The sequence below is a fragment of the Aspergillus thermomutatus genome (genome assembly GCF_002237265.1).
Source record: "Aspergillus thermomutatus strain HMR AF 39 chromosome Unknown NODE_10, whole genome shotgun sequence".
NCBI classification, from domain to species: Eukaryota; Fungi; Ascomycota; class Eurotiomycetes; order Eurotiales; family Aspergillaceae; genus Aspergillus; species Aspergillus thermomutatus.
In genome coordinates this window covers 194,766-211,714 of record NW_020798058.1, presented here as the reverse complement: position 1 = coordinate 211,714, position 16,949 = coordinate 194,766, and the positions used below count along the sequence as shown (strand labels likewise).

The following is a 16,949-nucleotide window of genomic DNA, read 5'->3' as shown; positions in this document are numbered from 1 at the left end:
CCCCGCGTCCTCCCCGCCCACCTCCACGCCTTCCACCCCTCCAGCGGCTCCTCAACACACACCGTCCGCATCCTCGGAACGGTAACGGCCCTGCGCGGCGACACTGCGACAATAACATGCGGGAATAACGGGGATGTCACTCTAATCCTGAAGTCGGACTCGCATCTCCAGATGGGAAAGTTAGTCGAGGTGGTAGGGAAAGTCACTGAATTAGAGGGCGGGCAGGTACGCATCCCTAACCGAGCAAGAGCAAGCGGACAGCAGGAGCTAATCATGTGTAACAGGGCCTCGGGATCCGTGTCCTGGCCACGACGGACTGGGGTAACCCTTCGGATTGCGGTGAGTGCCTTGCACCCTCACCGACTCGGAGAATCGGTTGTTGGAAGCAAAGCGAGCGAGGGACTAATGATGGCTGCACAGACTACAAGATCTACGAACACGTTGTCGAAGTCACGCATAAGTTGAAGCCCATTTTCTATGATTCGAATGAATAGACGAACCCGTTCAATTTGTGCATATTGTCAATGTCGGATGCCGCGCGGTTTCGGAACTATATCTCAAAATTTACATATCCTTTCTTCTGTGACGAATCTATGATACCTAGATACTCCGTACTCTGGGATGAAAATGCTGTGGAGTCTGAACGGGAGACGATGGATTGGGTCAACGCGGAATGGTTGCTGTGTGCGGGATACCCTTCCCAGACTGCATCTTTTTCAAAGCTTCCTTGCTTTACTGGATGAAGCAAGGGTATAATGGTAATGATATGGATTTTTATCAGTTTCATTTGCCAATGACATGCCGAGGCTTCTGCCTGCTGTTTGTACTTGGTCAGGTCTTAGAGATTGGTCACAGATGGAGTCAAGTCATATCAAGTCCATTCTTTATTGGACTACAGCTGTACTGGGCAGAATCGTTCCAAATATATGTATGATGGATATCTTGTGTTCATCATCTAAACGCTAAGAAGAGACATATCGCCCCTTTGATGTCGTAACTAAGGAAAATTGACACAGCAGTCAGGCTAGACAATAATGGTGTGAGACGGGCTTTTGTGCTTTTTAACATGCCATCAGATGGACAGAGCAAAACGCTAGAAAAACATTATGATATGGGGTACTTTCGCATAAGCATGCATGGAAAAAACAAAGATTTCACTGGAATTGCCAGGAATCCCGCCCAACGCCTTCGCTTAGAAAAAGCAAACAGACTGAAGATTTGATCATGAACGGAGGTAGGGTAAGAATGGAGAAGATGGGATTGGAAAAGAAAATTAGTGAGAGGAAGAGAGAGGAGGTCATCAGGCATTAGTTTGTAAGACTCAAGCCGACTCCTTGCTCACTGACTCCTCTGCGGTTTTGCTTCTGGGGCCGAGAGCGATGACATCAGCGTTGACTGAATCTGAGCCAAAAAAACCAGAGTCCAGGGCGCCTGCACCAGCAAATTGGAATGGATCGAAATGCGCATTCTTTTGAATGTCCGGGTCGGATAGAATGGCGTTGATAAGGTCTTCGTCCTCACTCGCGCCGCTGCGCCTACCGGTCCGCTGCTGACCGTTTACCTCCTGGTCGTCGGATCCGTTCAAAGAAATGTAATCGGATGCAATCCATCGAGACCAGTTGCCGCTCGACGAGTCCTTGGATTGCCCAAAAGAAAAGAAGGAGTCACACTGTGCGGAAGACGCCGCGTCCTCAAAGATATCAACAAGCATACTGTCAATGCTGCCCAAGTCCTCCACATTAAATGTACCGTCGGGCATGGGAGGCAGATCGGATCTTAAAGATCGCGAAGACTTCGGCGTTTTATTTAGACGGGGCGTCGCAGTCGTAGTGCCCTGTATACGCTGGAGTTTCTGCGCGCTGAGCTTGGTGGGCGTCATGTCTGAGCTTTCCTCCAGGCGCGCTTTGGACAAAGGCGAGATACACGGCAAAGAATTGCGCTTCTCTCCCAGCAGGTTGCTGCGCTGATTTCGTCTTCTGGGGGTAGGACTGGTGGGCAGATCATATCCAAAGGACGGACTCTCGAATAACCCTTCTAGGGCTTTGTCAATGGCCGCGTTTTCCTTGTCTTGAGGTTTTTGACCTGCACCGCGACAGTTAACGCGAGGGCTACGGCGTGGACTGTTCAGGGCGGAACCACCCAAGGGCTTGAGAGCACCACCTTCGTTCTGAGCATTATGAAAGAGCGCTCTTCTCACTGGCTTAGGTGTAAGGCTGTTCTCATCCACCGCTGAACCAGGGCGTTTCTCAAGGTTTCGGGCTGGGCTGGACTGAATAGCCCGCCGCAGAGCTTCCGTTGCAGCTTGCTCCTGCCAACGCTTTTCTGCAGTGTCCGACGACCGTCGTGGCTCAGCGCTATTGGCACGACGCCGCTTGGATGGCACTTCATGAACGTCATCGTCATCGTCTCGGTCGTTTTCATTCTCGTTGCCGTTATCTGCGCGCGGGGTACCATCTTCCGCCGGCGATGAGGCATCAGATGCTCCAGGGGAGGACCCAGCCGGCTTTGAGGACTGGGGTTTGGGGTGAATTTTTGCAAAGGTGCCATTGTCCGAGAGCGGGCCTCCTCCCTTACGATTTCTGGGCATGCGCTTCTTTTTACCGCTGGCCGGCTTGTTCCATCTGTTCTCAGGCCGCATACACTTGAATTTGTGCAGCCAAAGACCACAGGCTTCCTGTATGTCAGCAGCAATTCCAGTGAAAAAAAACAACCTCTTGACTTACGGTTACAGAGAAGGATCTGGACAAAGTCATTGTCGGCGTCAACCAAAGATTTCTTGAACATTTTGAACTTTGTGACCTCATCCTTGTCGTTCCTCTCCAATACCTGCCAGAATAGCATGGTCGGATCCTTCATAAGCTCATTGGCATCGGTTTCCCCTCCAACAAACTCCTTTGACCAGGCCCTGCGCCAAGTGGGAGTTTCAATGGCCCCGCAGTTCTCGCAGTAAGGAGGGACCTGACCGTCTCGAATACACTTATCCAGACGTGCCTGGACCTGCCTAAGCCTTCTTGCCCCCGCCCCACTTCGGATTTTGCCATCCTCAGTCACAGGCTTCGGCGTAGGCGTCTCAGCGCTGGGGAGGTCGCTCATGGGACCTGTCCAGGAATGGGCATATTGTGCAGGAACCTGAGTGGGGACGACCGGGTCACTTGCGGGAATCGTATTCATGAGTTGCTCCAATTCACTTTGTGAGATGGGGGCAGGAGCCAAAGGCTTGGGTGCCTGTCTGAAACTCGCCCGCGATGGTGGCCTCGAACCGGCCGCACTGGCTGGACCTCGGGACGGGACAGGAGCAGGAGCAGCGACTACTTCCTTAGGAGTTTGCTCTGGCAAACCGTCACTGACTAACATGCTTTCAGTCTGATTCTCTGGTACTGTGGGAGGATTGATAGGGGAGCTGGCCTGGGCAGCAGCCTCTGTTGCACGTCTGCGCCTTGGTGCGTCATTTGAGATCGACTTTGCACAATCCTCCAAAGGAGTACCCATATCCTCATCCAAGAGATCATCCAGGCCACCACTCATGAAACCCGAGTCGGGATCGGTTACCATAGGTGGAAGGACGGGGCTAGATGGATTGGGAAATCCGCAATCCAAGACTGGAGGCGAGGAAGGCATACTAATTGATGGTTCGAACAGACCCTGGTAGCGGGGCTCCTCTGGCGATTGAGTGTTGTGATCACCTAGATCATCACTCATGGGATATGGTGAAGTATAGTTATTGCTGTGAACAGACGATTCGCGAAGAAGGCTGGGGGCCGGTCGCCCTCTGCGTGGAAGATCATTCGATCCGGAGATAGGCGTTGGCGGGCGGACAGGCTCCTCGTTCGAATTCTGAGCAGCAGCGATAGCAGGGTTGACAGGGGTGGGCCGGTGAATCCGAACAGAGGCAGCTGTACTGGCTGCAACACGCAAAGAGCTTGGCTGTCTCTCAATGTTAAAGTCAGATCTACCTGGCCAATCCGCTCGATACAGCTTGGCTCTCTTCCGTGGCTGTTGGTCAGCAGATTCATCACAGCTTCCATAGCCTGACTGTACCGAACCTCGGCGGCTGGCATAGTGCGCATGCGAAGGCAGTTCAGAATCGCGCATGGAAGCACTAGAGGAAGGGCGGATTTCCCCGTGTGTCCTTTCTTGCTGCTGCTGCTGGGGTGCCTGCTGTATTTGCAGTTGCTGATGATGTTGCTGAAGTTGACCAGGTGTGGACACCCTGCTCGGAGGGGCAAGCGCGGACTGGGCGGGTGATATAGACCGAAAATTTCCGGTTGGAGCAATCGAAGACAATTCCCTTGGCGTTGACCCTTCGCTGAGTAACTGGTGAAACCGTTCGATTCCAGCGTGATCCATGGGTGATGTTACGCGGTCAAGGGGTTGTGTGTTGGGAGGACCGAGCAGCCCGGGATTTTGACGAAGGAAGATTGTCCATGATTGTGCGTCAAACTCATGAGGAATGATGTTGCTCAACTCCCGATATTTCCGCATGCTTTCAAGGTATTCACTCTGCATAACAGTAGGTACCGGCACCAATCGCAGTTTGACCTCCAATGTTTCTTGGGCACCTTTTGAAAAGAGACCGAGCACATTTTTGCACACACGACCCGTGACCATAGTCTTTGATTGATGTGCTGGTGCATTGGGAGTCGGAGAGGCCGAAGCGAGGACCCATGAGAGCATCCCCTGACCGACTAACGGCGTCTCGTATTCTGAATAGTCATAGGCATATACTGTGTAGTCTTGTCCCAGCTTGGCCACCAGTTCGGGACTAGACCGTCGAAGGAAGATTCATTAGCACGATTTGGCTTGGGCTCAAGGACAGGAGCGACCCACCTCGCAGACACAATAGCTTGAATGCACGTTTTCAGCTCGATGACACCAATTTGAGTTTTCTCGTCCAGAGATGCAGTTTGGATGTCGAGTAAGTGAGGCCACCGGGCCAGGCAATTCGTTTTACTCTCATCGTCAAACGTGTAGAGTACCTTCACTGTAATTCCGCATTGAACGATTAGCATCAACAGACAGTAATTGACAGAGCAAACCCACGCCTCATAGGCCGGACGGATATTCCGTCCTGGGATTCCATGCCACAAGCGATCGAATCTCAACCATAAGCCAAAGTAGCTGTGAATTCAAGGTAGGATTGGAGACAAATGACGCTCGGAGGTTTATGAGGAAGATGAAAGCGACGCTCGTCCAGGTGTGTCGGACACTGAGGATCAAGGGAGAGGCGAGTGCTTTGAACGCGAAGCAAGGTAGAAACTTCGAGCCGAACCCGCTCCTATCGATTATTCATAGCCAGCCTTGAATCGATCGAAGCTTTGCGTCGACCGGGAGAATGCGCAGGTATGTATGATTATGCAATACGAGACGCGGGGAAGTCGATTGGAATGCTCAACGTGGGACAGGCAGGTAGGGGTTCCCTTCAAGGTTATATTGAGTGCAGATGCGGTGAAGGAGAAATTGAGGGAAGGAGTTGGATTGAGGATTGCCCTTTTCTACACTGAGAGGAATATGACTCGTCAAGAAAAGGAAGCAAGGATGTAATTGAGGAGAAGGTTGGAGAGAAGAAGCTAGATATGGGAGAGAAAAGCACGCACGCCTTGCATCCGGACCAGAAGCTGTGACGATCGCCCACAGCGTGTTGAGTGTTCTGCCGACGCGACGTGACGCAGCCAATCGCGACCTCGGGAAAGGATGCCTGCAAAACACGGCAGAGACGCGTGCCACGTGACCCTACCGCGCCAAGACTCGACACCAAGCTTGACCGCCTTTGACTAAGAAGCTGTGAGGGCAGAGAGAGCGCAAGAGAGACAGAGCGCAGTATTAAGAAGGAAGAAGACCAGAGCAGCCAGCAAGTGCCCTTTTATACAGCCACCATGTCGACCGATCCCAAGATTCAGTACGTACCTACCCCTATTTTCGCTTCAAGTCTTTAGCATGAGTCATTGATGGCATTTAACATGGTGTAATCCCGACCCCGATCTGTTCAGTTCGTGCTAACCAGACTGTCTATTCTAACAGGGATTTGCTGAACAAGCCCAAGAGCGAACTCACGTATGTGCATCCTCATATTTGACTTTTCATCATGGCATACCCTATGCTTGAATGCATCGGACTTTTGGATATGTCATGTGATAGTCGCCATGCGACCCTTCCCTATACTTGATCCTGTCCATCCAATTCGCACATCCACAGTTACGTGCTATCCTATCTCTTACATCTCTCTCTGACATTGTTGTTTCGTCAGTGAATATGAGGTCGCCTTGGTCGAAGAACACGAACTCACAGCTGGCCCCCTGTCTCTTCTCCAAACCGCTACCCGCACCCACACTCAGGTCCTGATCTCATGCCGGAACAACCGCAAGCTACTCGCCCGAGTGAAGGCGTTTGACCGCCACTGCAACATGGTGCTCGAGAACGTGAAAGAAATGTGGACGGAGAAGCCCAAGGGCGGAAAGGGAAGGGGCGTGAACAAGGACCGCTTCATCAGCAAGATGTCAGTTCAGACACCCCACATGTTACTGAGAGATACAAATCCTAACTCATCCTACCAGGTTCCTGCGAGGCGACTCTGTTATCCTCGTTCTGCTGAGCTGAATGGTTATCACCCATCCGCATCTCACGTGACGTGCCCGACCGATTTGGCCTGGGGGTCCTGCACCCGTTCCTTCGTTCGTGCTAGAAGGACATCAGGACGGCGCATGATTGACATTGATACCCTTTTTCTCTAATGGATCCCGAGACGTCTCTTTGTCCGGTCAGTTTGCGAGGGTGGACCGGGCCATTATGAACGTACGATCCTAGCTCTCTTTCGGGCTCATAGCAACTGTTCGCCTCTTTGAGTTTCTCGTCTGGCTTTTGTGTTCATCTCATATGACGGGGCTGATCTGGCGTTCTAAGGTTTGCATCTTTGAAAAGTTAGAGGGTGTAAAGTAGTTTTGTGAGCTCGAAGGTGCAAAGGGCCATCATATTCGACTGGCATCACTCAATCTGAGGAGAAATTCATTACCAGTAAAGGTCCGGGTAATTCAAATTCCACTACGGAGTATCAATCAGAATAAGCTGGCCAGAGCACTGCTCCCAAGTATTTCTGGACATCCTGAAGTAGCATTACGCTGCTCTAGCAGTACTCTGATGGCCCGTGATTAGGAAGTAATAAAGCATAAATCCGAAGCTAGCTCTACGGTCTCGTCGCTTGCTGATGACTCGCAAGTTACAACCTTAGTGCAGAACTATATGGCAACACATTGAGAAAGAGAGATCACATAATGGCTGGGATCCGAATGTAAGTGAAGAGGAACCGTTTCTTTATAGTAACGACGAGTGTAAAGGAGGAACCCCATGCTACTGGGCTTGATGCAGATAGCAAGGTATCTACTTATCGTTCTGAAGCATTATTATTATCAACGGAGAAGAGTTTGGGGGATATGCTCGATCACCGAGCTTCCGACTCACCAATGATCGTCAGGCCACCGATTCTCTCTCGCATCCGCCTGCAAACTTTAGCCTCCGAGGAAGTTGGATTCCTCACTGTTTCGACTGCATGGCTTTTTTATATGCACATAGGCAGACGATGGATCAATTGTGAACCTGATTGAGGATTTTGTAACCCATAGCCGTTATCGACGAGGCTAGCAATACAAACTGACCCAGACCACTCACTATTATCCACAGCAATCAGGTTCAAATCATGGAATCGCAATCAGACATGGATAGTCATCAGGACAGCTCCCTGGAAGCAGCTGAACCTCTTCTAGAAAGAGAAGCTTGCCCTAACGTACGGACAAGTCAGACAGCAAGCTCCCAAAGTGTATTGATGAGACTTTATGTCTCTCACTTCTTGTCGACATGGAACTCACGCATGTTTGAATTCGGCGCTGTGTTGTTCCTTGCTTCTATCTTCCAGGGAACTCTGTTGTATGTCTCTATCTACGCCTTGGTGCGTTCCGCATCGGCAGTGGTACTGTCTTCCTGGTTAGGATCCAAGATGGATAGGTCGAACCGCCTGGTAGCGATCCGTCACTCCATTGGTAGGTCGCTTCTCTTGTCAACATATTACTTTGAGTTGACGAGACTATTATATGGCTACATGACGGCTTACAAACTTTTTAGTCTGGCAGAGAGTCCCTGTTGCAGTGTCCTGCGCATGCTTTGTAGCCCTTCTCATGCCTTCATTTCGAGACTCTGAGCTTATCGTCTCGATTCTATTTTTTGCAGTTGTCCTGCTCGCTTGCATGGAGAAACTGGCGGCAACAGCAAACACAGTGGCTGTCGAAAGAGACTGGGTATGCCGTAACAAAGCGAATACTTCTGGGCAAGGAACTCTAACATCCGGTTAGGTGATCATTGTTTCAGACACTCTAGCACTCCGGAGGCAAGGTAGACGATCTAATACCTGATGTTATTCTATGTCAGACTGACGCCTGTATATAGATCTGAATGCATCGATGAGACGGATAGATCTATTCTGCAAGCTTGTGGCTCCTGTGGTGATATCGCTCTTCGACAGCTTGTCTACAAAGGTCGCGGTCTGGACGGTCTTGGGAGTGAATGTTTTTTGTGTCTTTATTGAATACATTGCCATTGCTCAGGTGAGTTCGTCCTTCTTCTTCGCCCTCTACACCACTTCGAGTTTGACCCGATATTACATTAGGTGTACAAGGCGATACCGGAACTCGCGCGGACCTCTTCAGTTCCGACAGATTATGGAAGTGAAGCTGTCGAGGATGGACCCGAACATTCTCCCACGCCGAGCCAACAGAGTATGATCGGAAGTGCAATGCACCTGGTCAAGCAGGCTGCTTTGCCCTGGCAAGAGTACGTGAGTAGTCCAGTCTTTCTGGCATCCTTTGCCTTGAGCCTGCTCTACCTTACTGTTCTCTCCTTTGGTACCACGATGGTCACATATCTCTTGCATACGGGGTTCGATCCCCTGCAGGTCAGCTGTATGAGAATCGGCGCTGTGATCGCGGAGTTGTCAGGCACATGGGCAGCACCGTTCATCATGGGCAAGATCGGGCCCATTAGGTCGGGACTGTGGTTCCTCAATTGGCAGCTCGGCTGTTTGGCCACTGCAGCAGCGGCTTTTGCCTTGTATGACTCGAACTCTCGGCTGGTAGCAGTGAGCCTCATTCTGGGAGTTGCTCTGAGTCGGATTGGTCTTTGGGGTTTTGATTTATCGGTTCAATTTCTCGTTCAAGAGGTAACCGCTTTCCCACCTAAGGGTTGCAATTAGAGGCCGCTGCTAATGTTTATCATGCAGGGCGTCGAGGAAGATGCCCGAGGGCGATTCTCTTCAACCGAGATGGGGGTGCAGAACGTCTTTGAGATGCTGTCATTTGCAACCACAATAGTCTTTCCTCTCCCTGAGCAATTCGAGTGTCCCGTCTTCATCAGTTACGGGGCGATTGCGCTGGCAGCGATATGCTTTGCGGCATACGTGAGAAAAGAGCGAGGACATTTGCTGCACATGTCCAAGTGTTGGGGTGGTGATAAAATGCGAAGATTGAATCAGGCACTTCCTGGAGGCTTGTGACACAATTCAACCAATTCCTTGTATTTGTGAGACGACCGACGCTGGACATTCAGAGCTTGATCGTACTACAGGCTGTTGAAAGATGTTTATATATATGCAAGGTCTGACGCTTAGTGGAATATAGCCTATCTGTGCAACTCCTCAGCACACCATGAAAACCCCATGATATTAGGGTACATGAATGGATTTTGTCATATTCTACAGTTGATTGTCCCAGACAAGGGAACTGTTTAGCCTCAAGTCTGCCATGTGAGGCCATTCCCTGGACTCGTGACGGTGGAGGCGGGCCGCCCCAACTGCGGGGAAATTTCACACCTTGTTTATCTGTTTCGCTCCCAGCTGCAACTGCGCGTTTCCCAAGCCAACTGTGCACCATGCCTGTTGATCAGGGGCAGCCGACTTATTATGGAGGTAAAACACCTGTCTAACCGTCTTTCATATTTCTAGCGACCATTTTTTGCTTGTGGAGTTATCAGCTCTTCTGACTGCATCCAGGCTCCTCCCAGAGCACGAGGATTAGGCAGGTCGGGTCCTCGAAGACGATCCGGATGCCTGACATGTCGAGCGCGAAAGGTTCGGTGTGATGAAGCGAAACCGATCTGTGCCAACTGTACCCGACTTCGGCTGGGTTGTGTTTACAGAACGATTGTGCCTGCAGCCGTCCCGCGACCGGCTAATGGTCACACAGCCGCTGTGAAGGGAAATCCAACCGCAAACACCTTCCAGAGACCGGATGCGAGCTATTTCAGTACAGTGCTGCGACCTGATGGGCAGCAGACCTATCGACCGCAGCATGTAGCTGACGCTTCACAATTACCACCAGTGGATAATGGGGCGACGTCCTCCGGACCGTTTGATATGCTTGGTTTCATGAGCGAGATCACGTCCGAGTTGGAGCGCAAACACCTCGATCTGACAAACGGCTTATCCGAATTCCCCAATGCGACGTCTTCCAAGGCGTCGGACGACACTACAAATGTACCGCATACTGATCGATCGATGAGCTGGGACTCAAGTGTTTATTCAAAGCGGACGCAATCACAGTCCCCCGCTACGGATGGTATGTGGCCGGAGACTGGAGCCGCGTACGAAGAGCATCTGCTGGCATATTTCCTCCACTCTGAGCCGCCCCCGACGATATTCGGACCCGTGAACCTCGAGTGGAAATATGTACGTGAGATAATCGCAGCGCAATCGCGCGACTTTCGTCCTTTGCGGAATAGCATCTACTGTTTCGCAGAGGTGCATAAGGCAATCAAGGAAGGGAATCAGCATAATTCGGCATCGACGTACCACCAGCAGGCAAGTTTGGAAGGGCAGTCATACATATTTGGGCACGTGGATGAGCCAACGTTGGGGAAGGTCTTTACCACAGTCTTTCTGCTCATGTTATCTGAAGTATGTAACGCATGTCCAATTTTACGGTCAATGAATTCGACTAAACGCAGTACAGTCGCTATCATCCCCAGACCTGGGCCGCCACAGTACATCCTTTCTCCACTCAGCATACCTATTGCTGCAGCGTTTTCACGACCAGATCCAGTCATGGACTGGCTTTGGGCGCCTGGTGGTCTCGTGGGTCTCTCTTCTGGATGTGAAATCGCTGATTGCTGGCCGAGACGGTGATCCTCTGATTGAACTTGGCAGCCTGGCCGAGCTCTCGACCGCGCAAAACGAATCGAGCGGCGCCGTCTCCGGACAATCGTCCATCAGCAGCGGGATTATGGAAGATCGTCCGGTAGACAAGAAAGTCACAGAAGATTACCTTCTGTCGAAACCAGGCTATCTTGTCTACGATGCCATTGTGGGGCCCGCGTTTCGGTTCTTCGTTCAAGCTCAGCAAATTATCCGGCGGATCGTGTGCATTGACCTCCATCATCGCAGTCGCGGGACGCTGGGTGATGAATTTGAGGTTCTGCAGATTGCCCACAGAGTGGGCGCTGACCTGGAGACACTATGGAACTGCCGCCCACCAGTGCTGGACGTCTATGACCGACCTGAAGAGCTGCTTGACTCCTTAAGTCGGTCGGTGGCGGACGAGGTATGCCGCACATTCCGACAGTATGTGGCCAACTTTCTGGCGATTTTCATCTATCTGCACCGGGTAGCATTCGCTATTTATCCGCGGACTGACCGAGTCAACCGAGCTGTGGATCAAATCATCCAGCTGGCGACGGCTGAGTCGGCAAGTACGCAGCGACACCTGCCCGTCAGCTTCTTCTGGCCGCTTTTTATAGCCGGCCTGGAGGGCACGTTAACTCAGCGGCGGTGGATCGTGCAGGAGATGCAGCGCATGGCGGCCTGTGACAGCGAGGTGACGCAGCGGCATCCCAACGCGAGCAAAGTACTGTTCCTTTTGGAGGAGATGACGCGGAGACAAGATGCGTCCCGAACCTGGGCAGATTCGCGATGCGTGAGGCGCGAGCTCTTTACTGATTTTTATGTTCTGATATAGCTTGTCTGGTGAAATATCTGTCCGGATATGGATATGCGCTCAAGAAGAATCTTTAAAGGTATGTTTGACAGCTAGCGGGTCTACTACTTACGTACAAACTACATGGACATCGCTGCAAACGAGCGTTCATATTGAGCGCATGGTAAAAAATATCATGCAACACAAAACTAAAACTGCTTGACCACTCTCTGGAGCCGCTGTGGCTTCCGCATGAACTTTTCAGGCTCATCGCGAGCCCCCTTCTTCCAGTAATCATACTCCATCCAGGCATTCTCCGGCATCTGCGCCTCGGTCGCCTCGATGAAGTCACCCAGATCCGGATTCAGAGGAATCACACCCGTCTCGATCACGTACTGATCCCACAGTCTCAGCAACTGCTTCAACCGCTCGGGATGGATATCCGCCAGGTCGTGCACCTCGCCCGGATCGTCGGCCAGATTGTACAGCTGCCATCGCTCGGGACCTTTCGGTTTGGGAATATATACGATCTTCCAGTCACCGAACCGAAGCGCCGCACGGCCGCAGGTCTCCCATCCTTGGATGAATTCCTTCTCGTGAATCCGCTGCGACTCACCCCGTGCCCACGGGTAGAAGCTCTTGCCGCGCATGGGGACCACTTCACGGCCTTGGTACGTGGGAGCCGGATGCTTGACTCCCGCCATGTCGAGGATAGACGGTGCGAGATCCATGACTGTTGCAAATTGGTCGGTAATTCCACTCCGCGCCGCGGAGACGTTGTTGGGGAACCTGGCCAGGAAGGGGACGCGGACGCCGCCTTCAGTGGTGTAGGCTTTGTACAGACGGGACGGGGCGGTGGCGGCCTGCGCCCAGCGCGGCCCGTACCAGATGAACGAGTTGGCCTTGCCTAAATTCTCGAGGCTATTGTCGTAGTATTTCTGGAGATGCGGCATGACGCCGCTCTGGACCATGGGGTAGGCCTCGTAGGCGGCGCCCTCGGCGCCGTTGTCGGACATGAAGCAGACAAAGGTGTTGTCCAGCTCGCCGATGGAGGCCAGGTAGTCGACGACCTTGCCGACGTTGGCATCGATGCACTCCACCATGCCCGCGTAGACCTCCATGGCGGTGCAGGACTTCTTCTTCTCCTCCGGGGTGTAGTCGGCCCATTCTTTGACCTCCTCCGCGACGACGGGGTGCGGCTCAACGTCCGGACGGATCATCCCCAGCTCCTTGAGCCGCTGCAGTCGCTTGAGGCGCAGCGCATCCGGTCCGTCGTCGTAGACGCTGCGGTAATGGTCGATGTACTCGCGGGGCGCCTGGAGAGGCCAATGCGGTGCCGTGAAGGGCAGGTAGGCGAAGAAGGGGCGCTCGTCCTTTCTCTCATGCCAGTCGGAGAGATACTGAAGCATCTTATCGCCGTATCCGTCGGACGAATACCACCCCTCCGGCAACTGCTTCACATAGTGATCATCTTCCATGTGGAGGGCGATGTAGCTCGCTTCGAGGAATGCGGGCGTCTCATCGGACCCCTGGAGCTGGGGCTCGTAGGCGTAGTGGTTCGAGCAAGCAGGCAGATGGGCAAAGGAGCGCTCAAAGCCTCGTTTGTGCGGCGATCGCTCGGGAGTGAGGCCCAGATGCCATTTCCCAGACATGAGGGTGTGGTAGCCCGCATCCCGCAGCAACTCGGGGAGCGCGACGACGCGCTCGTTCAAGTATCCCTCATAACCGGGCATGCCACGCTGGGGCGCCGTGCTCATCTGTGAGCCTTTGGGTCCGTTCTGTCCGGAGATGTTGGTCCATTCGATCAGGTTGCCGAGACCTGCGATGTGGTGGTCTGTCCCGGTCATGATCATGGCGCGGGTGGGACTGTCGCGATTAGTTCTGGCCCAAGAGGGCTTTTTAGATCCAGGGAAAAGGCACTTACGAACAAGCAGCCGCAGCGTGAAAGTCTGTGAAACGTACGCCTCCGTTTAGAGCTAGACGATCGATGTTGGGCGTGTGGATTTCTCCTCCGAAGCAGCCTACATCGGAGAAGCCCAAGTCATCGGCGACGATGATCAGGAAATTGGGACGTTTATCCATGATAGAGCAACAGGAGATGGCGTCGAAGAATCAGATGTACTACCGTCGACGAATATGAGGCAGGGTGATCTGAGAGAAGAGGTTAGGGGAGGGAAAGATGAGGGGAAGATGAGGGGAGAGCAGCGCCGCCATTATGTATCCCACTCAGCCACCAGTGATTGTTGTCGTCGTTGTATCTTGCAGACCAATCGAGTTGTGCATTTGATTGGGCTTGACAATCTATCTTGATAATCATAATCCAGAACAGTCCAGTAGGACTATTTGAAGATCATCCCAACTGACGACCATCGGCCATCGGCTGTCGGCTGTGTAGCCCTCCTGGAACTGTGCCTGAACATTTGGCTGCACAATGGTGAGCATCATTGGCTCATTTGACAGAATCATAGTCAATCATCAAACTCCATGGGACAGAGCTTTGAGTGGAGGTTTATCCCTATCAACGAGGTAACTGTGGGGTGTCCGGATTCGGCAATCAGCGACGCCTTGGATTCTCCACACAACGTCCTCGCAGCTGCGATATGGCATCGTTCTTCTGTCTGATATCCTGTGCTCTTCTCGGTATTCTCTTGTTTCTGTCTCTCCGACAGTCCATCATGGCGTGATCTCTCCACTCTGTTGCGCAGTCGGCAGTCGGCTAACCCATGCGTCATCCTGCCCTGACATAATCTCGTTCTGTTCGATTCATCAGTTTCAGCGTCAACAACACTTTCATAATGCCATCGTTACCTTGCTCGATTCTTCAATAAGTGATCCTCTGATCTATCTGATCGCGCGTCACCACGTTGATCCGTTCCCCGCGTTCATGCGGAGAACCCAGTATAGCTATCCACCTTATTTAATGCAGGACGGGATGTTCTTGTTGACACTTGCTCAAAATGAGGTCGTACATGCAGCTCCCTCAACAGGATCCTGGCGATCTTGATCTCGTCCCTCCTCACTCCACCGAGCAGATGGCTTTTCGTCTTGCCAGGTTGAGGCTGTACTGGCTGGCAGCTGTGCTTTGCTGCGGTGGTGCGTTGTTTGGGTATGACTCGGGGGTTATTGGTTAGGCCTAAGTTGACCCAGCTTTGTCAGATGCGAGGCTGATGAACCTACAGGAGGGGTGCTCACCTTCGAGTCCTTTGAGCACGACTTTCGATACAGCGCAGCAGACAAGACCCGCGTCAGCTCCATCGCCGTCGGCATCCAGCAGGCCGGCGCCCTGGTAGGTTGCTTCGCCGTCTGGCCCGTGACGAATCGCTGGGGCCGTCGTCCCGCCATGATGGCATGCTCCGCCATCTTCTGCGCGGGGGTCATCCTCGAGGTGATCAACTCGCACTCGCTGGCCCTGTTCTACGTCGGCCGGGTGATCTGCGGCCTGGGGATCGGAGGCTCCGCAACCGTCATCCCCATCTACATGGCCGAGATGAGCCCCAAGGAGACGCGCGCCCGCCTCGGCAGCTGCTACCAGTTCACCTACACCATCGGCATCCTCGTCTCGTACTGGGTTGACTACGCCGTCAAGTTCATGCCCGCCTCCCCCGCCCAATGGCAGATCCCCATCGCCCTGCAGCTGGTCCCCGGCGCCCTCATGGGCCTCGGCACCAGCACCCTGCCCGAGAGCGTCCGCTGGCACCTCGCCAAGGGCGACCACGCCCGCGCCCACTCCAGCCTCGTCTGGATCCGCGCCTCCGACTCCCCCGCCCTCTCCGCCGAATTCACCCAGATGCGCCACGGCCTCGAGCAAGAGCGCCTCGCAACAGCCGGCTTCCACCCCCGCGAGCTCCTCGCCCGGCCCAATGCGCACCGCCTCCTCCTCGCCTTCGGCCTCTTCCTCTCCCAACAGTCCACAGGCGCCACCGCCCTCGCCTACTTCGCCCCGCAGTTCTTCTCCCTCCTCGTCAACAGCAACAGCACCACCAACACCAACACCCCCCTCCTCCTAACCGGCATCTTCGGCGCCATCAAAGTATCCGCCTGCCTCATCTTCCTAATCTTCATCTCCGAACGCTTCGGCCGCCGCCCGCTCCTCCTCGCCGGCGCAGCAGCCATGTCCGCCTGCATGCTCGCCACCGCCGCCGTCGTCGCCCACTCGCACCCCCACAGCAGCCCGGGAACGCTCACCCCCGCCGCCATCGCAACCATCGCCCTGGTCTACCTCGACATCATCGCCTACAATCTCTCCTGGGGCCCGCTCCCCTGGCCCTGCACGTCGGAGCTCTTCCCCACGCGCCTCCGCGAGCCCGGCGTGGCCTTCGGGGTCGGCGCGCAGTGGACGTTCAACTTCGTGTGGTCGTGCAGCACGCCGTACCTCCTGGCGAACATCGAATGGGCCACGTTCCTCCTGTTTGGGTGCTTGGATCTGCTCATTGTGGGGTTTGTGTGGGCGTTCGTGCTTGAGACGAGGGGGAGGACCTTGGAGGAGATTAATGCCTTGTTTGAGGCGGGCTATTGCCGTCCGTCGACTTGTGGGGGTGACTCTGGTAGTGAGGCTGCTAGTGATGGTGATGGTGATGGCGGCAAGGATGGGAGTATATTGCATGTGGAGGCTGGGCGTGCTTCGTCTTAACCTGATACGTATATTGCCTAGTGAATCACTAGTCGATCATCTATCCATAACTCAATCATAAACACTCCTGGTTGCTACTAGATGAAGAAAGTCGGCCAAGTCTCTCCCATGGATTACCATTGGATGCTGTAACCAAAGCACAAGATGAAGAAATAGCATTGAGCCAGCCATCGATTGTTCGCCTAATGTACATCTATCATTCATGAATTACTATCCTCATGGGTACTCCCGGTACCCAGTCGCACAGAGACCTCCCATTGAGCAAGCCAGCAGTAAAAGCAAAAGCAAAGCGAAGCAAAAACAGCCGTCCATAAACCATTGTAAGAATGATACTGCCCGAGCAACCCCATTCAACTCCGAATAATCAATCAGAT

The 16,949-nt window shown here is 53.3% G+C and overlaps 5 protein-coding genes across 5 annotated transcripts; 3 read left to right on the top strand and 2 right to left on the bottom strand.

The window, feature by feature from the left end:
- Window positions 1-1,321: 1,321 nt before the first annotated feature.
- CDV56_109541 (putative GATA transcription factor (Ams2)) lies at window positions 1,322-5,080 on the bottom strand (the record flags this gene model as incomplete). Its single annotated transcript, XM_026763160.1, has 4 exons — window positions 1,322-2,670; window positions 2,724-4,762; window positions 4,828-4,981; window positions 5,041-5,080. 4 exons carry the CDS (start codon window positions 5,078-5,080, stop codon window positions 1,322-1,324), a joined length of 3,582 nt encoding a protein of 1,193 aa, XP_026618312.1.
- Window positions 5,081-5,873: 793 nt separating this feature from the next.
- On the top strand, window positions 5,874-6,594 carry SMD2 (mRNA splicing protein SMD2; the record flags this gene model as incomplete). The annotated part of the gene is made up of 4 exons (XM_026763154.1): window positions 5,874-5,896; window positions 6,019-6,051; window positions 6,245-6,493; window positions 6,552-6,594. 4 exons carry the CDS (start codon window positions 5,874-5,876, stop codon window positions 6,592-6,594), a joined length of 348 nt encoding a protein of 115 aa, XP_026618311.1.
- Window positions 6,595-7,984: 1,390 nt separating this feature from the next.
- CDV56_109513 (uncharacterized protein) lies at window positions 7,985-11,987 on the top strand (the record flags this gene model as incomplete). The annotated part of the gene is made up of 8 exons (XM_026763132.1): window positions 7,985-8,027; window positions 8,110-8,282; window positions 8,337-8,376; window positions 8,431-8,588; window positions 8,651-9,199; window positions 9,260-9,436; window positions 10,028-10,930; window positions 10,986-11,987. The coding sequence occupies 8 exons, from the start codon at window positions 7,985-7,987 to the stop codon at window positions 11,985-11,987; spliced, it is 3,045 nt and encodes a 1,014-aa protein (XP_026618310.1).
- Window positions 11,988-12,154: 167 nt separating this feature from the next.
- Window positions 12,155-14,027, bottom strand: CDV56_109505 (arylsulfatase; the record flags this gene model as incomplete). The annotated part of the gene is made up of 2 exons (XM_026763124.1): window positions 12,155-13,811; window positions 13,870-14,027. The coding sequence occupies 2 exons, from the start codon at window positions 14,025-14,027 to the stop codon at window positions 12,155-12,157; spliced, it is 1,815 nt and encodes a 604-aa protein (XP_026618309.1).
- An 875-nt stretch (window positions 14,028-14,902) lies between these two features.
- CDV56_109495 (sugar porter family MFS transporter) lies at window positions 14,903-16,575 on the top strand (the record flags this gene model as incomplete). Its single annotated transcript, XM_026763114.1, has 2 exons — window positions 14,903-15,051; window positions 15,102-16,575. The coding sequence occupies 2 exons, from the start codon at window positions 14,903-14,905 to the stop codon at window positions 16,573-16,575; spliced, it is 1,623 nt and encodes a 540-aa protein (XP_026618308.1).
- Window positions 16,576-16,949: the final 374 nt, after the last annotated feature.